The sequence below is a fragment of the Chiloscyllium plagiosum genome, chromosome 11 (genome assembly GCF_004010195.1).
Source record: "Chiloscyllium plagiosum isolate BGI_BamShark_2017 chromosome 11, ASM401019v2, whole genome shotgun sequence".
NCBI classification, from domain to species: domain Eukaryota; kingdom Metazoa; phylum Chordata; class Chondrichthyes; order Orectolobiformes; family Hemiscylliidae; genus Chiloscyllium; species Chiloscyllium plagiosum.
The window spans coordinates 4,741,654-4,757,269 of record NC_057720.1 but is presented as its reverse complement, the minus strand read 5'-3'; the positions used below and the strand labels follow the sequence as shown (position 1 = coordinate 4,757,269).

At 45.1% G+C, this 15,616-nt stretch overlaps 1 protein-coding gene across 1 annotated transcript in view; it reads left to right on the top strand.

The window, feature by feature from the left end:
* Window positions 1-251: 251 nt before the first annotated feature.
* spata1 (spermatogenesis associated 1) overlaps window positions 252-15,616 on the top strand; it is a 64,896-nt gene continuing 49,531 nt past the window's right edge. The window contains exon 1 of the mRNA XM_043700118.1: window positions 252-426. Coding sequence (XP_043556053.1) covers window positions 388-426 — 39 coding nt within the window. The 5' untranslated portion in view covers window positions 252-387. The remainder of the gene's footprint in view (window positions 427-15,616) is intronic.

Here is a 15,616-nt window from a genome sequence, read left to right as displayed (position 1 = left end):
AGGGGCAACTAGGGGTGGGCAATAAATGCTGGGCCCAGCCAAGGATCCCCATAAACCATGAAGCCAAACTGAATGAGGTTGAGTGGAAACAGCATTGCTTGTGCAGTTGTAGAACTCCAGGCAGTCTTGTGAATGGATACAGTTTCTATCAATCAAACTATTGCTACATTCTGACTGGGCAAGCCCTGCTATCTGCAGGTTAGCAAGGGCAGCTCCAGACTGTGTCCCAGTAAGTTATAAAACTTCTCGAGTGCAGTTCCCTCTTCTTCAAGGGAGATGGAGAGTCTCCGGGGCCGGGTTATGGAATGACTGATTCCCATCTCGGGGTAATCTGTGCGGATTTCTGCTTCGAGAGGATTTGAGAAACATTCTCCAGAGACGGGCTTCATGAGATCTGCAAGGAACCGCAGGACTCCTAGCGCCGGAGTGAGTTCGTGCATTTATATTTCACTATATTGTCTCCGAAAGTGTTGCAACAAAGTCAAACAGAGAAAGGATTCTAGACCAGCCGTGCTTTGTAGGCGCTGCAGGGCAGAGGGACATGAGCAGCGAAAGTCCATGAGCTCACAACAGCTTTGAATTTGCAATAAGAGACAAAAATAAAACTGCAGATGATTGAATCCAAGGCTGGAAGAACACAGCGAGCCAGGCAGGTCCCGAAACGTTGACTTCTGCACCTCCTGATGCTGCCAGCCTTGCTATGATCTTCCAGCATCCTGCATGAATTTGCAATAAGAAACCAGACTGAACAGTGCAAGAAATGTGAGAGAGCTCTTGATCGAGCTGATTGGGAGAGAGGGTGGGGATATGGGCTGGGAAAGATGAACCGAATAAATGTTTTACATTCCTTAACACTGCCATGTGCCACGTTAATCCAGACATCTCTGTGGCAGTGTTGGCCATCAGCGATAGGCTCTGGTGGGCACTCTATGGACAAATATCCAGGCACAGACTTACTGCACCAAACTGTCTCGCTCCAGTGGCCCATTTGAAGTGGAGAGATGTCTGGGACACATCAGTTAACAAAACAAAAAAAAAACTTGCTTTTCTGGAGTGTCTTTCCCCAAGGGAAGATGTCCCAGTGGGTTCCAGCTGCTGCCAGTGAGCATTGCTGCCTCACAGCGCCAGAGTCCCAGGTTTGATTGAGCTTGTACATTCTCCCCATGTCTGCGTGGGTTTCCTCCGGGTGCTCCAGTTTCCTCCCACAGTCCAAATATATGCAGGGTGAATTGGCCATGCTAAATTGCCCATAGTGTTCAGGGATGTGGAGGTTAGGGGTATTAGTCAGAGGTAATGTAGAGTAATAGGGTAGATGAATGGATATGGGTGGGTTACATTTCAGAGGGGAGGTGCGGACTTGTTGGGCCAAAGGGCCTGTTTCTACACTGTAGGGATTCTATGACAATATTATGATCTATGATTACAGATGGGATCAGTGTTTTAAGGGGGTTGCTTAGCTCAGTTGGCTGTGTGGCTGATTTGTGATGCAGATGAACAGCAACAGCAGCATGTTTTCAGTTCCCACCAGCTGAGGTTACCATAATGGTCCCACCTTCTCAACCTGTCCCCTCACCTGAAGTGTGGTGACCCTAAGGCTAAACACCTATCAGTTGTGTGCGTGCCTGTCTTTCTCTCTAACAAGAAAGGAGCTCTCTGGTCAGATAGGCTGTTTTGATGCACAGTAGCCAATTTATGTACAGCAAAATCCCACAAGCAGCATTTTGGCAGTGATCAGGTAATAATTTTTATCTTGTTGATTGAGGGATTAGTGGTAGTTCTAGGTGCAGGGGAGATCTCTCCTGATCTATGAGAAAACGTCATGTGATTGTTCACATCCACTTGAAGTGAGGTCTTATTTTGACACCTCATGTAAGAGCCAGCAGCCAGGGCAGTGTGACACACCCTCAGTACTGCACTGCGATGCCAAGCTTGATTTTCAAGGCTAATCCTGAAGTGGGACATGACCAAAAGGTGGGAGTGTTACCATACAGACCGCAAGTTAATTTGTTATTCTTCAGTGGGATGTGGGCATAGCTGGGGAGGTCAGCATTTGTTGTTCATCCTTAATTGCCCTGGAAATGAGTGTTGGGCTCGGGCAATTTCAGTGAATCATTGTTGTGGAGTCCTGTGTATGGCAGACTGGGTAAGGGGTGATGCTTATGGATTTGTTTTTAATAAAAATGGGCAGTGGTTTCACGCTCACTATTACTGAGATTAGTTTGATTTTTAACGCCTTGAGTAGCTGTGTTAGAAATCACACATTTCTCTCCAAAACATTAGCCTGGGCCCTGGCATTACTCGTCCAGTGATAGTACTACTACAGCATTGAATTCAAAGTAACAAACGGGGATTGGAAAATAGAAAGAAAGAATTGCGGATCCTGGAAATCCGAATCAAATGAAGAGTCTGAAGACCCAGTTCTGAAGAAAGGTCGCTGTTCCCAAAACATTAATTCTCCTTTCTTTCCACAGATGTAACAGGGCTCCATGGAGAGTACAACACAGGCACAGCATCTCTGCAGTACACAAACCTGCTTCATGTCTCTCTCCATCCAGCTCCACCAATCTATTGTCTCCTTCACATAACTACTTAGCTTCCCCTTACACCAAGTACTTACCTCAAGCAACTTGATATGGGAATACTGTATGTCCCTCACTCTTACAAATGAACAGCAAAATACTGCAGATGCTGGAAATCTGAAATTGGAACTTGGTGGCTCAGTGGTTAGCACTGCTGCCTCATAGCACCAGGATCCTGGGCTTGATTCAACCTTTGGGCGACTGTCTGTGTGGAATTTGCACCTTCTCCCCATGTCTTCATGGGTTTCTGCTGAGTGCTTTAGGTCCCTCCCACAGTCCAAAGATGAGCAGGTTAGTTGGATTGGCCACAGAAAATTGCCTATATTGTCAAGGGATGTGCAGGATAGGTGGATTAGCAAATGGAAATGCAAGATTATAGGGATGGGGTGGGTCTGGTTGGGAGGGCCAAACTGGATGGGCTGAAAGGCCTGCTTCCATACTGTAGGGGTTCTAATTCAGTCTGGCAGTGGAGAGAGGAGAAGAGTTAACTAAAGTTCTGAAGAAAAGTTGTATTGGAGTGAAATATATTTGTTTCTCTCAGCTAGAACATAGAACATTACAGCACAGTACAGGCCCTTCGGCCCTCAATGTTGCGCCAACCTGTGAAATTGATCTGATGCCCGTCTAACCTACACTGTTCCATTATTATCCATATGTGTGTCCAATGCCTATTTAAATGCCCTTAACGTCAGCGAGTCTACTACTGTTGCAGGCAGGATGTACCATGCCCCTGTTACTAAGCTACCTCTATCTGTCCTAAATCTATCACAAGTCACACAGTCAGATGTGCTGACTATTTGTTTTATTCCACATTCTTAAAAGAAAGTTGATTTTTTTCTGAATTTCTTGTTGGTGACTCTGTTGTATTTATAAACTCTAGTTATAGCCTCCCTTGTAAATAGGAACATTTTCCCCTTGTCTAACCTGTACCTGACAGGGCCAGAAACAGTCATGTCCTCAGTGTTCTCTGTTCGAGGGAAATAAGCACCAGCGTGTTTGGGGTTTTCTGATAAACTCTCAGGTCTAGCATTGTTCTTTTCACTTCTTCTCCAATGTTTTGATACGTCTTCTATATCAGTGAGACCAGATGCTGCACAATACTATTCCAATAGCATTTTTAAAGATCCACCTGAACAGGTTGGGCATGATGTTTTCAAAGGCAATACAGTGCTTCCTCAGTGGCACGGTACATATTGGATTTGCCAACTTAGATTGGGCAGCCAATCGTGTAAATGCCGAAACTGTAACTTTTGAACCTAGAGCCAAGGTTGCTCCCAGGACGGCTGCCAAGAGAGAGGTAGTTGATTCTCTTTTATTAAAAGAAGTCAAGATGATGATGCACAAATGTCAAGCAGGCTGGGAAAGATTATTACAGGTCGTTCTGCTAGAATGCAACATCTGTGTTCCTCTGCAACCTCATGGTGTGGAAAACCACTGCAGAAAATCATCAATAGAAAAACTGTTATACCCACTCAGTAGAAAGTTCGTGTCATACAAACAACGTCCACAACTTGTCAATCACGTTTTATCCAATTTGTGCTGACGAAACAAGCGTTACGCAGAACAACGTGTACAAAGGCAAGAGGATAGCAGTTTGACTGGAACATTGGAAAGGAGCAGCCTAAAAACTATCTGAGTGTGTTGGTGGTAGGTTCAACTGAGGCATTCGGGAGGGATTTAGATCATTATCTGAAAAGGAAGAATGTGCACGTTATGGGGGATAGGGAGAACTGTGGAATGGTCCCAGATGATTTGCTCATTCTGAGATGCAGCACTAACATGATGGGCAAGTAGTCTTCATGACCAAGGCCACTTGAAAAGAGGGAATTGGCTCTCCTCTTTTAAACTCCCCCTTGGTTGGTTACAACAGATGTTTTATTTCTTCTTGAGCATAACAGATGACAATTAAAAGTAAAAAAAACAGATGAAAATGTTGGAACCAAATTAGAAAGTTTCCTAAAATGGAGTCTCTCTGTCTGTCACTCTCTCCCATCCTCACTCACTGCCCATAACCTCTGACTTCCTCTTAACTGGCACCCTAACTATCCAGGGTAACCTATCAGAACCCTTGAAACAAGCCTGTCCGCTGTTGCAGGGCAGGATCGAATGTTATTAACATTTTGAGTCAAATGTAACCTCTTGGGACTGAGAGTACCCAGAAGAATGTTAGAAATGGATATCATGGCATTGGTCCTGACCTTATCAAATGGCAGTGCAGGCTCGAGGGGCTGAATGGCCTCCTCCTACTCTCATGATGCTTTGGAATCCTAACTGAGGTATGGTGGTTCACTGGTTAGCACTGCTGCCTCACAGCGCCAGGGACCTGGGTTTGATTCCAGCCTCGGGCGACTGTCTACGTGGAGTTTGCACATTCTCCCCGTGTCTGTGTGGGTTTCGTTCAGGTGCTTTGTTTCCTCGCACAATCCAAAGATATGCAGGTTGGGTGATTTGGCCATGCTAAATTACCCATAGTGTTCAGGGATGTGTAGGTTAGGTGCATTAGTCAGGAGTAAATTTAGTATAATAAGGTAGGGGAATGGGTCTGATTGGGATACTCTTTGGAGGGTCAGTGTGGACCTGTTGGCCTGAAGGGCCTGTTTCCACACTGTAGGGATTCTATAATGAACCTTTGCCCTCTGGACTGAATGATTTCACATGAATTTGCCAAATTTTGGATGGCTCTCAAATACAACAAAATTTGCCACGTTTGCCTACATTTGCCTAATGCTGGAAACCAGCCAATCAGTTCATTTTGTGCTAAATACCATAAGGCCATACGAAATAGGAACAGGAGGAGGCCATTCGGGCTCTTGAGCCTGCTCCACCATTCAATAGGATCATGTCTGATTCACCATTCCTCACACCCACGTTCCTGCCCTTTCCCTGTAATCCTGGATTCCCCAACTGATCAAGAATTTCTCTCAGCCTTAAATATACACAATGACTCTGTCCCCACTGTGGGAGTGCAGGGAGTTCCAAAACCCTCAGTCATCTGAGGGAAGAAATTCCTTCTCATCTCAATCTTAAATTGGTGCCCTTTCTTCTAAGACTGTGCCCTCTGGTCTTAGACTCTCCCATGAGGGGAAAGTGAGGACTGCAGATGTTGGAGAGTCAGAGTCGAAAAGTGTGGCGCTGGAAAAGCACAGCAGGTCAGGGAGCATCCGAGGAATTCCTGATGAAGGGCTTATGCCTGAACCATCGACTGTCATGCTTCTCAGATGCTACCAGACCCGCTGTGCTTTTCCAGCGCCAGACTTTTCCCTTGAGGGGAAGCATCATCTCAGCATTTGCCCTGTCAATCCCCTTAACTATCATATGCCAACAGTTTATAAATGTCACGTTTCTGTGCTCCTAAGGTTATTCACAACAATAGAGATGCAAATCTTTGAGAATGGCCTCCCCTTCCCAACCAATCTAACAGATACAGAAAGCAAATTCTAACCACCACCAGGGCACTGTTCACTGTCTATTGATAGGCAGAGATCTGAGAGGTCAGGAGTTCAGTCTGACGAGTATCATTTACAGTCACCACTCTAGTCAAAGTGCCTCCCCTTTGCCATGGAAACTCCAGACTCTTAAATGTCCATCTTAGCAAAGCCCCCTGAAGTGCAAATTTAAAGAAACAATAACCTCCCCATTCCAGAGTCCCAAGGAAATCATTTTCATCACAATTGAAGACATTGTGTGCAATCATTTCCCCTTTGGTCTCCCAGATAGCATTCCGATGCTCCATTTGGTAACCAGCCTGGAGTGAGTGCTGCTGGCTCATTGGGATAATTCAGAATTTGGTCACAAATAAACTGTATCACGAGAGAAAAGGAATCTAGCTTTGATGAAACAAAATGAAGTGCTTGGGTGTGTTATTAATCTAATTTTTGAAAAACTATTGACCATGTCTGAAATCAACAATGATTAATCAATAAAACCTACCAAAGGAGGGGGGAAGAAGACTGTAATTCCTATCAAAGCTCAAGAAATAGCAACAGCAGCTACTGTTACCAGGACCTCAAGTGCCGTAAACTGTCCATTACCCACTGCCCAAGCGTCAACAATTCTGCCAGTGGTAAAACTTTCAAAGAAAATTTACTGGCTTTATAAAGCTTCTTCAAAGATATCTCTTTAAAGCTTGTAAGAAGGCCTACGGTGTATTAGCGTTCATTAGCAGAGGGATTGAATTCAAGAATCGTCAGGTGATGTTGCAGCTGTACAGGACCTTGGTTAGGCCACATTTGGAGTACTGTGTGCAGTTCTGGTCGCCCCACTTTAGGAAAGACGTGGAAGCTTTGGAGAGGGTGCAGAGAAGATTTACCAGGATGTTGTCTGGAATGGAGAATAGGTCGTACTAGACCTTTTCTCATTGGAAAGGCGAAGGATGAGGGGTGACTTGATAGAGGTTTATAAGATGATCGGGGAATAGATAGAGTAGACAGTCAGAGACTTTTTCCCCGGGTACGACAGAGTGTCACAAGGGGACATAAATTTTAGGTGAAGGGTGGAAGGTATAGGGGGGATGTCAGGGATAGGTTCTTTACCCAGAGAGTGGTGGGGGCATGGAATGCGCTGCCTGTGGGAGTGGCAGAGTCAGAATCATTGGTGACCTTTAAGCGGCAATTGGATAGGTACATGGATAGGTGCTTAAGCTAGGACAAATGTTCGGCACAACATCGTGGGCCGAAGGGCCTGTTCTGTGCTGTATTGTTCTATGTTCTATGTTGTAAAGTTGGGCACCTTGCTTAAATGCTGTAAATGTGTTGCTGGAAAAGTGCAGCAGGTCAGGCAGCATCCAAGGAGCAGGAGAATCGACGTTTCGGGCATGAGCCCTTCTTCAGGAATCAGATTCCTGAAGAAGGGCTCATGCCCGAAACGTCGATTCTCCTGCTCCTTGGATGCTGCCTGACCTGCTGCGCTTTTCCAGCAACACATTTTCAGCTTTGATCTCCAGCATCTGCAGTCCTCACTTTCACCTTGCTTAAATCCCTATCTCCTCAACCCTCACTTTCAGCTGCTGTTCAAAGTGCATCTGCCAATTGTGTTGCTGTCTCTAATGAAGCATGATCAGAGTTTATAGAACCCTGCGCTGCACTTTTGACATTTGGATTAAAGATTTTTATTGAAAGAATATTACAGTGTACTGGATTGGGTTTCTATTAGAGTATTTCCCATACGACTGGCAGTTTCATGTAAAAAGGCAAAACACCACACCACCACAAATATACACACACATATTCCCCACACATACTGGATAACAGGGATTTACTGTCGATAGAATCAGAGAACCCTACAGTGTGGAATGAGGCCATTCAGCCCATCATGTTCAGGCCAATCCTCTGAAGAGCATTCCACCCAATTCCAGACCCCCATCCTATCCCCATCACCCCAAATTTCCCACGGCCAATCCCCCTAACCTGCACATCTTTAGACTATGGGAGGAAACCAGAGCACCCAGAGGAAACCCACACAGACACGGGGAGAATGTGCAAACTCCACACAGACAGTCGCCCGAGGCTGGAATTGAACTCAGGTCCCAAGATGCAATGAAGCAGCCGTGCTAACCTCTGAAGCGCCGAAAGGGAAACTTTATTTTTGAGGCATATTTTCTGACTATTTTTCTGCACTAAAGTGGGACACCTTGGTTAGCTCAGTTGGCTGAGCAGCTGGCTTTTTTTTGTGATGCTAACAGTGTGGGTTCAATTCCTGCACCAGTCGAGGTTACTGAAGAGTTCTCCCCTCAGGGGTCATGTTGATCCTTAGGTTAAACTCACCACCATTTGTGTGTGTCTCTCTCTCTCTCTATCTCATTAAGGAAAGAGTAGCCCTATTGTCCAATAGGACCATGGCAATTTTAAGATGAAAAACCAAGATAAACTAGCACGAATGTAACCACGGTGCTCATATTTTGCCAGTTTGAAATGCCTATCATCAAAATGTGTGGTGCTGGAAAAGCACAGCTGGTCAGGCAGCCTCCGAGGAGCAGGAGAGTCGACTTTCGAGCATAAGCTCTTCATCAGGAATGTGGTGGGTGTTTGTGCCATGGGAGGGGGTGCGATTGGGGGGGAAGGTAGCTGGAAAAGCAATAGGTAGGTGAAGGTGTGGGTATTGGTGATAAGTCGAAGAGGAGGATGGAGCGGAGAGGTGGGAAGGAAGGTGGGCAGGTCATGAGCGCGGTGCTGAGTAGCAACATTGTTATATAATCCCTCCCTCTCCTCAGATTAGACAGCTGCAGTAGGTGTGTGACAGAGGCTGAGCAAGTTCAAAGGGACATTGGCAATTTGGCCAAAGAGGCAGACACCTGGCAGATGAATTTCAATACAGAAAAATGTGGCATAATGCATTTTGGTTGAAGAAACACAGAGAGACAATACAGGCCTCAATGGGACAACTCTGAGGGGAGTACAGGAGCAGAGGGACCTCGGGGTTCACATACATGGCCAGGCAAGTTGGAACCATTGTTGAGAAGGTTTGTAGGATATTTGAGTTTATAAATAGAGACCTAGAGTATAAAATCAAGGAAGTGATGGTATAGCTCAACAAACCGTTGGTCAGAACATATCTGGAGTATTCTGATCCGTTCTGGGAATCTTATTTCAGGAAGAATGTTAAGGCACTGGAGACAGTATAAAGGGGATTTACTGGAATGATCTCAGGAAAGAGAGCTTTAAGATACAGGGAAAGATTAGAGAGATTGGGCTTATTCTCCTTGGTGTAAGAGGTGACTTTATTGATGTGTTCCAAATTATGAACAATTTTGACAGAGTAAGCAGGATACTCTGTTTCCATGAGTTGATGTGTCAGTAACTAGGGGTCTCAATTTCAGGATTGTCAACAAGAGAGCTAACAGTGAGGTCAGGATAACCTTCTTTACTCAGAGAGTTGTTAGGATTTGGAATGTGCTGCCTAGGAGAGTGGTGGAGGCTCATGGAATCCTGTCCTATATCATTGCAGGAATCGAACTGCAAAGTAAGGGGGTCATGCTGCATTTATACAGGACATTTGTAAGACCACAGCTCAAATACTATGAGCAGTTTTGGTTCCCTTATTTAGGAGAGGATGTAAATATGTAGCAGAGAGAGGTTTACACAATTGATACCTGAATGAGCAAACCCTCTGAACATTGTATGTTAATAATCCAACAATCAGCAATGGTCATCATCGGACTCTTAATTCCAGATTTTTATTGAATTTAATTTCCACATCTGCCATGGCAGGATTTTGAACTCAAATCCCCAGAATATTAGAACATAGAACAATACAGCACAGAACAGGCTCTTCGGTCTTCGATGTTGTGCCGACCTGTGAACTATTCTCAGCTCGTCCCCCTACACTATCCCCAAATCACTCATGTGCTTATCTAAGGATTGTTTAAATCTCCCTAATGTGGCTGAGTCGACTACATTAGCAGGCAGGGCATCCCATGCCCTTACCACTCTCTGCATAAAGAACCTGCCTCTGACATGTCTTAAATCTATCACCCCATAATTTGTACTTATGCCCTCTCGTACAAGCTGACGTCATCATCCTAGGAAAAAGACTTCCACTGTCTACCCTATCTAATCCTCTGATCATCTTGTATGTCTCTATCAAATCCCCTCTTAGCCTTCTTCTTTCCAATGAGAACAGACCCAAGTCTCTCAGCCTTTCCTCATAAGACCTTCCCTCCAGACTAGGCAACATCCTGGTATATCTCCTCTGCACCTTTTCCAATGCTTCCACATCCTTCCCGAGATATGGCGACCAGAACTGTACACAATATTCCAAATGTGGCCACACCAGCGTTTTGTATAGTTGTAGCATGAGATTGCGGCTCCGGAACTCAATCCCTCTACCAATGAAACCTAACACACCATATGCCTTCTTAATAGCACTATCCATCTGGGTGGCAACTTTCAGGGATCTATGCATGTGGACTCCAAGATCCCTCTGCACATCCAGACTACACTACCTTGGGTCTCTAGATTAGTAGTCAAAAAGTGTGGTGCTGGAAAAGCACAGCAGGTCAGGCAGCATCCGAGGAGCAGGAGAATCGACGTTTCAGGCATAAGCCCTTCATCAGAAACGTTTCTGCTGTGCTTTTCTAGCACCACACTTTTTGACTCTGATCTCCAGCATCTGCAGTCTTCACTTTCTCTAGATTAATAATCTAGCAATGATACGATTAGGACCATTCCTGATGACGGGCTTATGCTCGAAACATCAATTCTCCTGCCTGACCTGCTGTGCTTTTCCAGCACCACACTCTCAACACCATTAGGACTTCACCTATTATGTTCACTAATAAGATATTTTCTAGTCAAAACCAAAGCACTGCAGATGCTGGAGATCAGAAACAAAAACAGAAATTGTTGGAAAAGCTCAGCAGATCTGGCAGCATCTGTGGAGAGAAATCAGAGTTAACATTTTGTGTCCCGAGGAAGGGTCACTGGACCTGAAACGTTAACTCTGATTTATCTCCACAACTTCTGTTTTTATTTTCTAATCACCCTTTTTAGAGATGTTATGACACACTGTGGGAGCAGGAGGGACTTGAGCCTCCTGGCTCTGAGATGAGGGTACTACCACTGCACCACAAAAGCCTTCCCCCCAACCTGTGCCTTTTTTCCTGACAAAGGGCCTATGTCCAAAACGTCGACTGTCCTTGGATGCTACCTGACCTGCTGTGCTTTCCCAGCACCACACTTTTTGACCTGTCTTTTTTTGGCCAGTCACCATAAACCTGTCCCTACTGGTTCTCAGCACCTGCCCTGCGGGGAACAGTTTCAAAATGTATCCTAATCAACCTTTTCTGTGATATTATGGTATTTCTCTGGAGCGGGTGGGATTTGAACCTGGGTGTCCTGGCTCAGACGTAGGGACATTGCCACTTTGTCACAAGAGCCATTCCCTCCCCCCCCCCAACCTGAGCTGTTAAACCCTGTTATCAGTACAACCTACTGACAATCAGTATCTGTATATCTTTCATAGAGATCTGCCTATATCAAGCCAGGCTGCACATAACCGCACATTTGTGATGTTGTCTCTTCAGCAATCAGAGAGACACTGCGATCTTAGCAGCTCAGGGGCTGCAGAGTTTACTGACTGAAGTATGCAATGATTTTGTTATGAATACGCACCCAGGATCAGGAGCAAATGTCATTCTCTGTGCAGGAGGCAGAACAGTGCCATGTATGTGCTGAGGCTAACCCCAGTTTAGGTGGAGCCAAAGCATGGGTGAGACTTAACATCAAGATAAGGTGAATCCGGGGATGTGACTAATGTGGAAATACATGTCCTCCTCAGTGGACTAGCTTTCATTTAATGTATATTTGAACCAACCTGCTCAGGCACGTTATAACACTCCTCTGGAACTGGTGGGATTTGAGCATAGAACTTCTGAACCAAAGGTAAGGATTCTACCACTGCACCACAAGCCTCTTAGCTCTCAGTTAAAGGTAAAGGACCTTTGAGTCATCCACCAGCTGTACCTTTCTGCCTTTCAACCCCTTCAATCATCTGAAGCACCTCAATGAGATCATCCCTTCGCCACCCTACAGTAAATGCAGCCTGTCCTCAATCCCATATCACTGTATAATAGCTTGTTTATTTATTACTAGGCTGGAAAAGCATGTTAAAAAAAATACGAATATAATTGAGAACATCATGATCAAAATCGTTTTGCAGAGAAACGGTTTTGTACTGGAAACAAAGAAGGGAGAATGCAGGGAATGTGTAAACAGATACAGTCGTTAGGCATGTGCCAGTTCTGTTTGCTTTTATCTGAATTTATAACTGAATTGTTTGGGTAATGATTGCAATGTTTTTGGATGCGGTTCTTGACGGGTGGCGATGTTTTGCTTTTGAGTCAAAGCTGACATCTTTCAGAAAGAGGAAAGCATTGTTTATTGATGCTCACTTTTATTTGTCAAACGTCATGGAAAGCAGTTTGCCAATTGGATAGTGCTTATTGTATACAGTGAGTCAAAGATCGATACAGCTCTGCCTGTATGACTTCACCTTATAAGATACATTGTTAATCTGTCAATTAAACATGAATTAGAATGTATTCAGTGATCTTGTAAAAGTGGAAGTCTGACGCACAAATCGCAAACCCTGCCTTTCCAACCAAGTGTTGGCAGGCTGCTCAGTGTTAACAGGATTCCAGTAAAATTCAGGATATGGAAGTACCGGTTTTGGACTGGGGTGTACAAAGTTAAAAATCACAACCACCTGATGAAGGATTAGATTAGATTAGATTACTTACAGTGTGGAAACAGGCCCTTCGGCCCAACAAGTCCACACCGACCCGCCAAAGCGTAACCCACCCATACCCCTACATTTACCCAACACTACGGGCAATTTAGCATGGCCAATTCACCTGACTTGCACATCTTTGGACTGTGGGAGGAAACCGGAGCCCCCGGAGGAAACCCACACAGACACGGGGAGAACGTGCAAACTCCACACAGTCAGTCGCCTGAGTCGGGAATCAAACCCAGGTCTCTGGCGCTGCGAGGCAGCAGTGCTAACCACTGTGCCACCGTGCCGCCCACTAGCAGCGCTCCGAAAGCTAGTGCTTCCAATTAAACCTGTTGGACTATAACCTGGTGTTGTGTGATCTTTAACTTATTAAAATCCAATGTTGGCATTATGAACATTTCATTTCATGCCCACTAGAATTTTACAAAGACCAGTCGACTGACACCCCTGCCACTCTGAGCATGAGGTACTTTAGATAAAATATTGAGCATTTTGTAATTATGCTTGTTGAATTTTTGTTTATGACTACGCTTGAGAGAATCCAATCAGATGTTTCCACCTCTTCCATCCTCCAACAAACTTACATTAACGCTATGATCATATTGGATGGTGAAGCAAGCTTGAAAGGCTGAATGACCTTCCCATGTTTCCAACCCCCGCCCTGACCCATGTCTCATATAATTTTGTTTCCTCTTCTATCTCCCCTCGTCCTCCCTTGTTCACCGTCTATTCTCTTGATCCTGTTTCCTTTAAACTGCCAATTACCCCCCCCCAACCAGGTCCCTATGATCATTTACCTTTACTGTTAGATTATCTTCCTCATCGTATTCTCCTGCTCCTCGGATGCTGCCTGACCTGCTGTGCTTTTCCAGCACCACACTCTCGACTCTAATCTCCAGCGTCTGCAGTCCTCACTTTCGCCCAGTTGATCCTAACCCCACTGCGAATCCCCTTCCAAGGATGTCTACCTTGAAGGAGTTCTCATCTCTCCACAAAGATCTCAGTGAGTCTCGCTCTCACTGCAGCCCCCCACCCTCTCCCCCAGGTCAGCTCCTCGGCCCTGAAGCTCTTCAGCCACGTCCTGAAGCAGTCTCGATCTTGCCCCCAACCCCGCTCTCCTCCCGCTTATCTCTCCACTGCCTCATTCCTGATGAAGGACTTCTCCCGAAACGTCGATTTTCCTGCTCCTCAGATGCTGCCTGACCTGCAGTGCTTTTCCAGCACCACACTCTCGAATCTGGTCTCCAGTATCTGCGGTCCTCACTTTCGCCTGTTTTCCTCATCAGTGTTCAGAGATATTTTGACTTTCCTCTGGAGCAGGTGAGACTTGAATCCAGGTCTCTTGCCACTCTGTGGGTGAAACAGATTTTCCTAAAATCCCCTGTAAACCTTCTACTCTTTCACCGTAAAAGGTTTCTCTCAAACGATCCTATCTGTAGCCCTCAAAATCTTACACATCTCAATCAGGTCCCCCTTCTGCTTTCTCTCCCTTAAGGAAAACAAAGCTCCATCCTGGGCAACATTCTGGTGGATCTCTTCTGCACCCCCTCCAATGCAGTCACATCCTTCCTGTTGTGTGGTGACCACAATTGCACACAGTACTCCCGCTGTGATACAACTCCATCGTCACCTCAGAAAATCCTGGAGAAACTCAGCAGGTCTGGCAACATTGGTGGAGAGAGAGACAGAATTAATGTTTCAAATATGCCAAGACCAGTTGTAAGTGCAGAAGTTCAAACCACTTGAAATGTTAGCTCTGTTTCTCTCTCCACCGTTGCTGCCAGACCTGCTGAGTTTCTCCAGCATTCTGTGTTCGATTCAGGTTTCCAGCATCTGCAGTATTTTGCTTTTATTTGTTGAGACCTTTTTGCTTTTGTATTCAATGCCTAGCAGATCAGGCTAGAAGGGCTGAATGACCTATTCCACTCCTATTTTCTATGTTTGACTAACAAAGGCAAGCATCCTATATGCCTCCTTAACCCCCTTAATTGCCTGTCCTGTTGGCTTCAGGATCTATGGATGCACAGCAAGGTCCCTCTGATCCTCTGTATTCCCATAGTCCTACCATTCACTGTATGCTGCCTGGTCTTGTTAGTCCTCCCATAATGCATCACTGCGCACATTTCCAGCCTAAGTTACATTCGTGATACTTGAGCACATCTGACCATCCTGATGTCGAAGGCTTTCTTCCTTGCTATTTACTGCACCACTGATTTTCGTGTTATCTATGAACTTATCGTTTAGAATCTCCAGCATTAGTTAAGACTATGTTACTGTACAGTAGTTCCAGCCTATTACTTCAATGAAGGGAAATAACCCACTATTTTCATTTGGCGGCATCTATAGGAGAAAGCAGAGTTAATATTTCGGATCCAGTGACCCTTCAGAACTGACAAGGTCACTCAACTTGAAATGTTAACCTGGCTTTCTATCCACAGATGCTGCCAGACCTGCTGAGTTTTCCCAGTAATTCCTGTTTTTGTTTCAGATTTCCAGCATCTGCGGATCTTTATTTTACTACATTAATTTTGTTTGATTTGGTTTATTTATTGTCACCTGGATCTTGTTACAAAATACGGTGAAAAGTGTTGCATGGTGTTGCCATTCTCCGGCACCGTCTTGAAACACAGAAAATAAAACGAAACATAGAGTATAAAGGCAGAAAAATGAAGAAAAAGATGGAAACAGGTCCTTCAGTCCAATCAGTCCTCTGAAGAGTAAACCACCCAGACCCATTTCCCTCTGACTAATGCACTTAACACTATGGGCAATTTAGCATGGCCAATTCACCTGACCTGCGGGAGGAA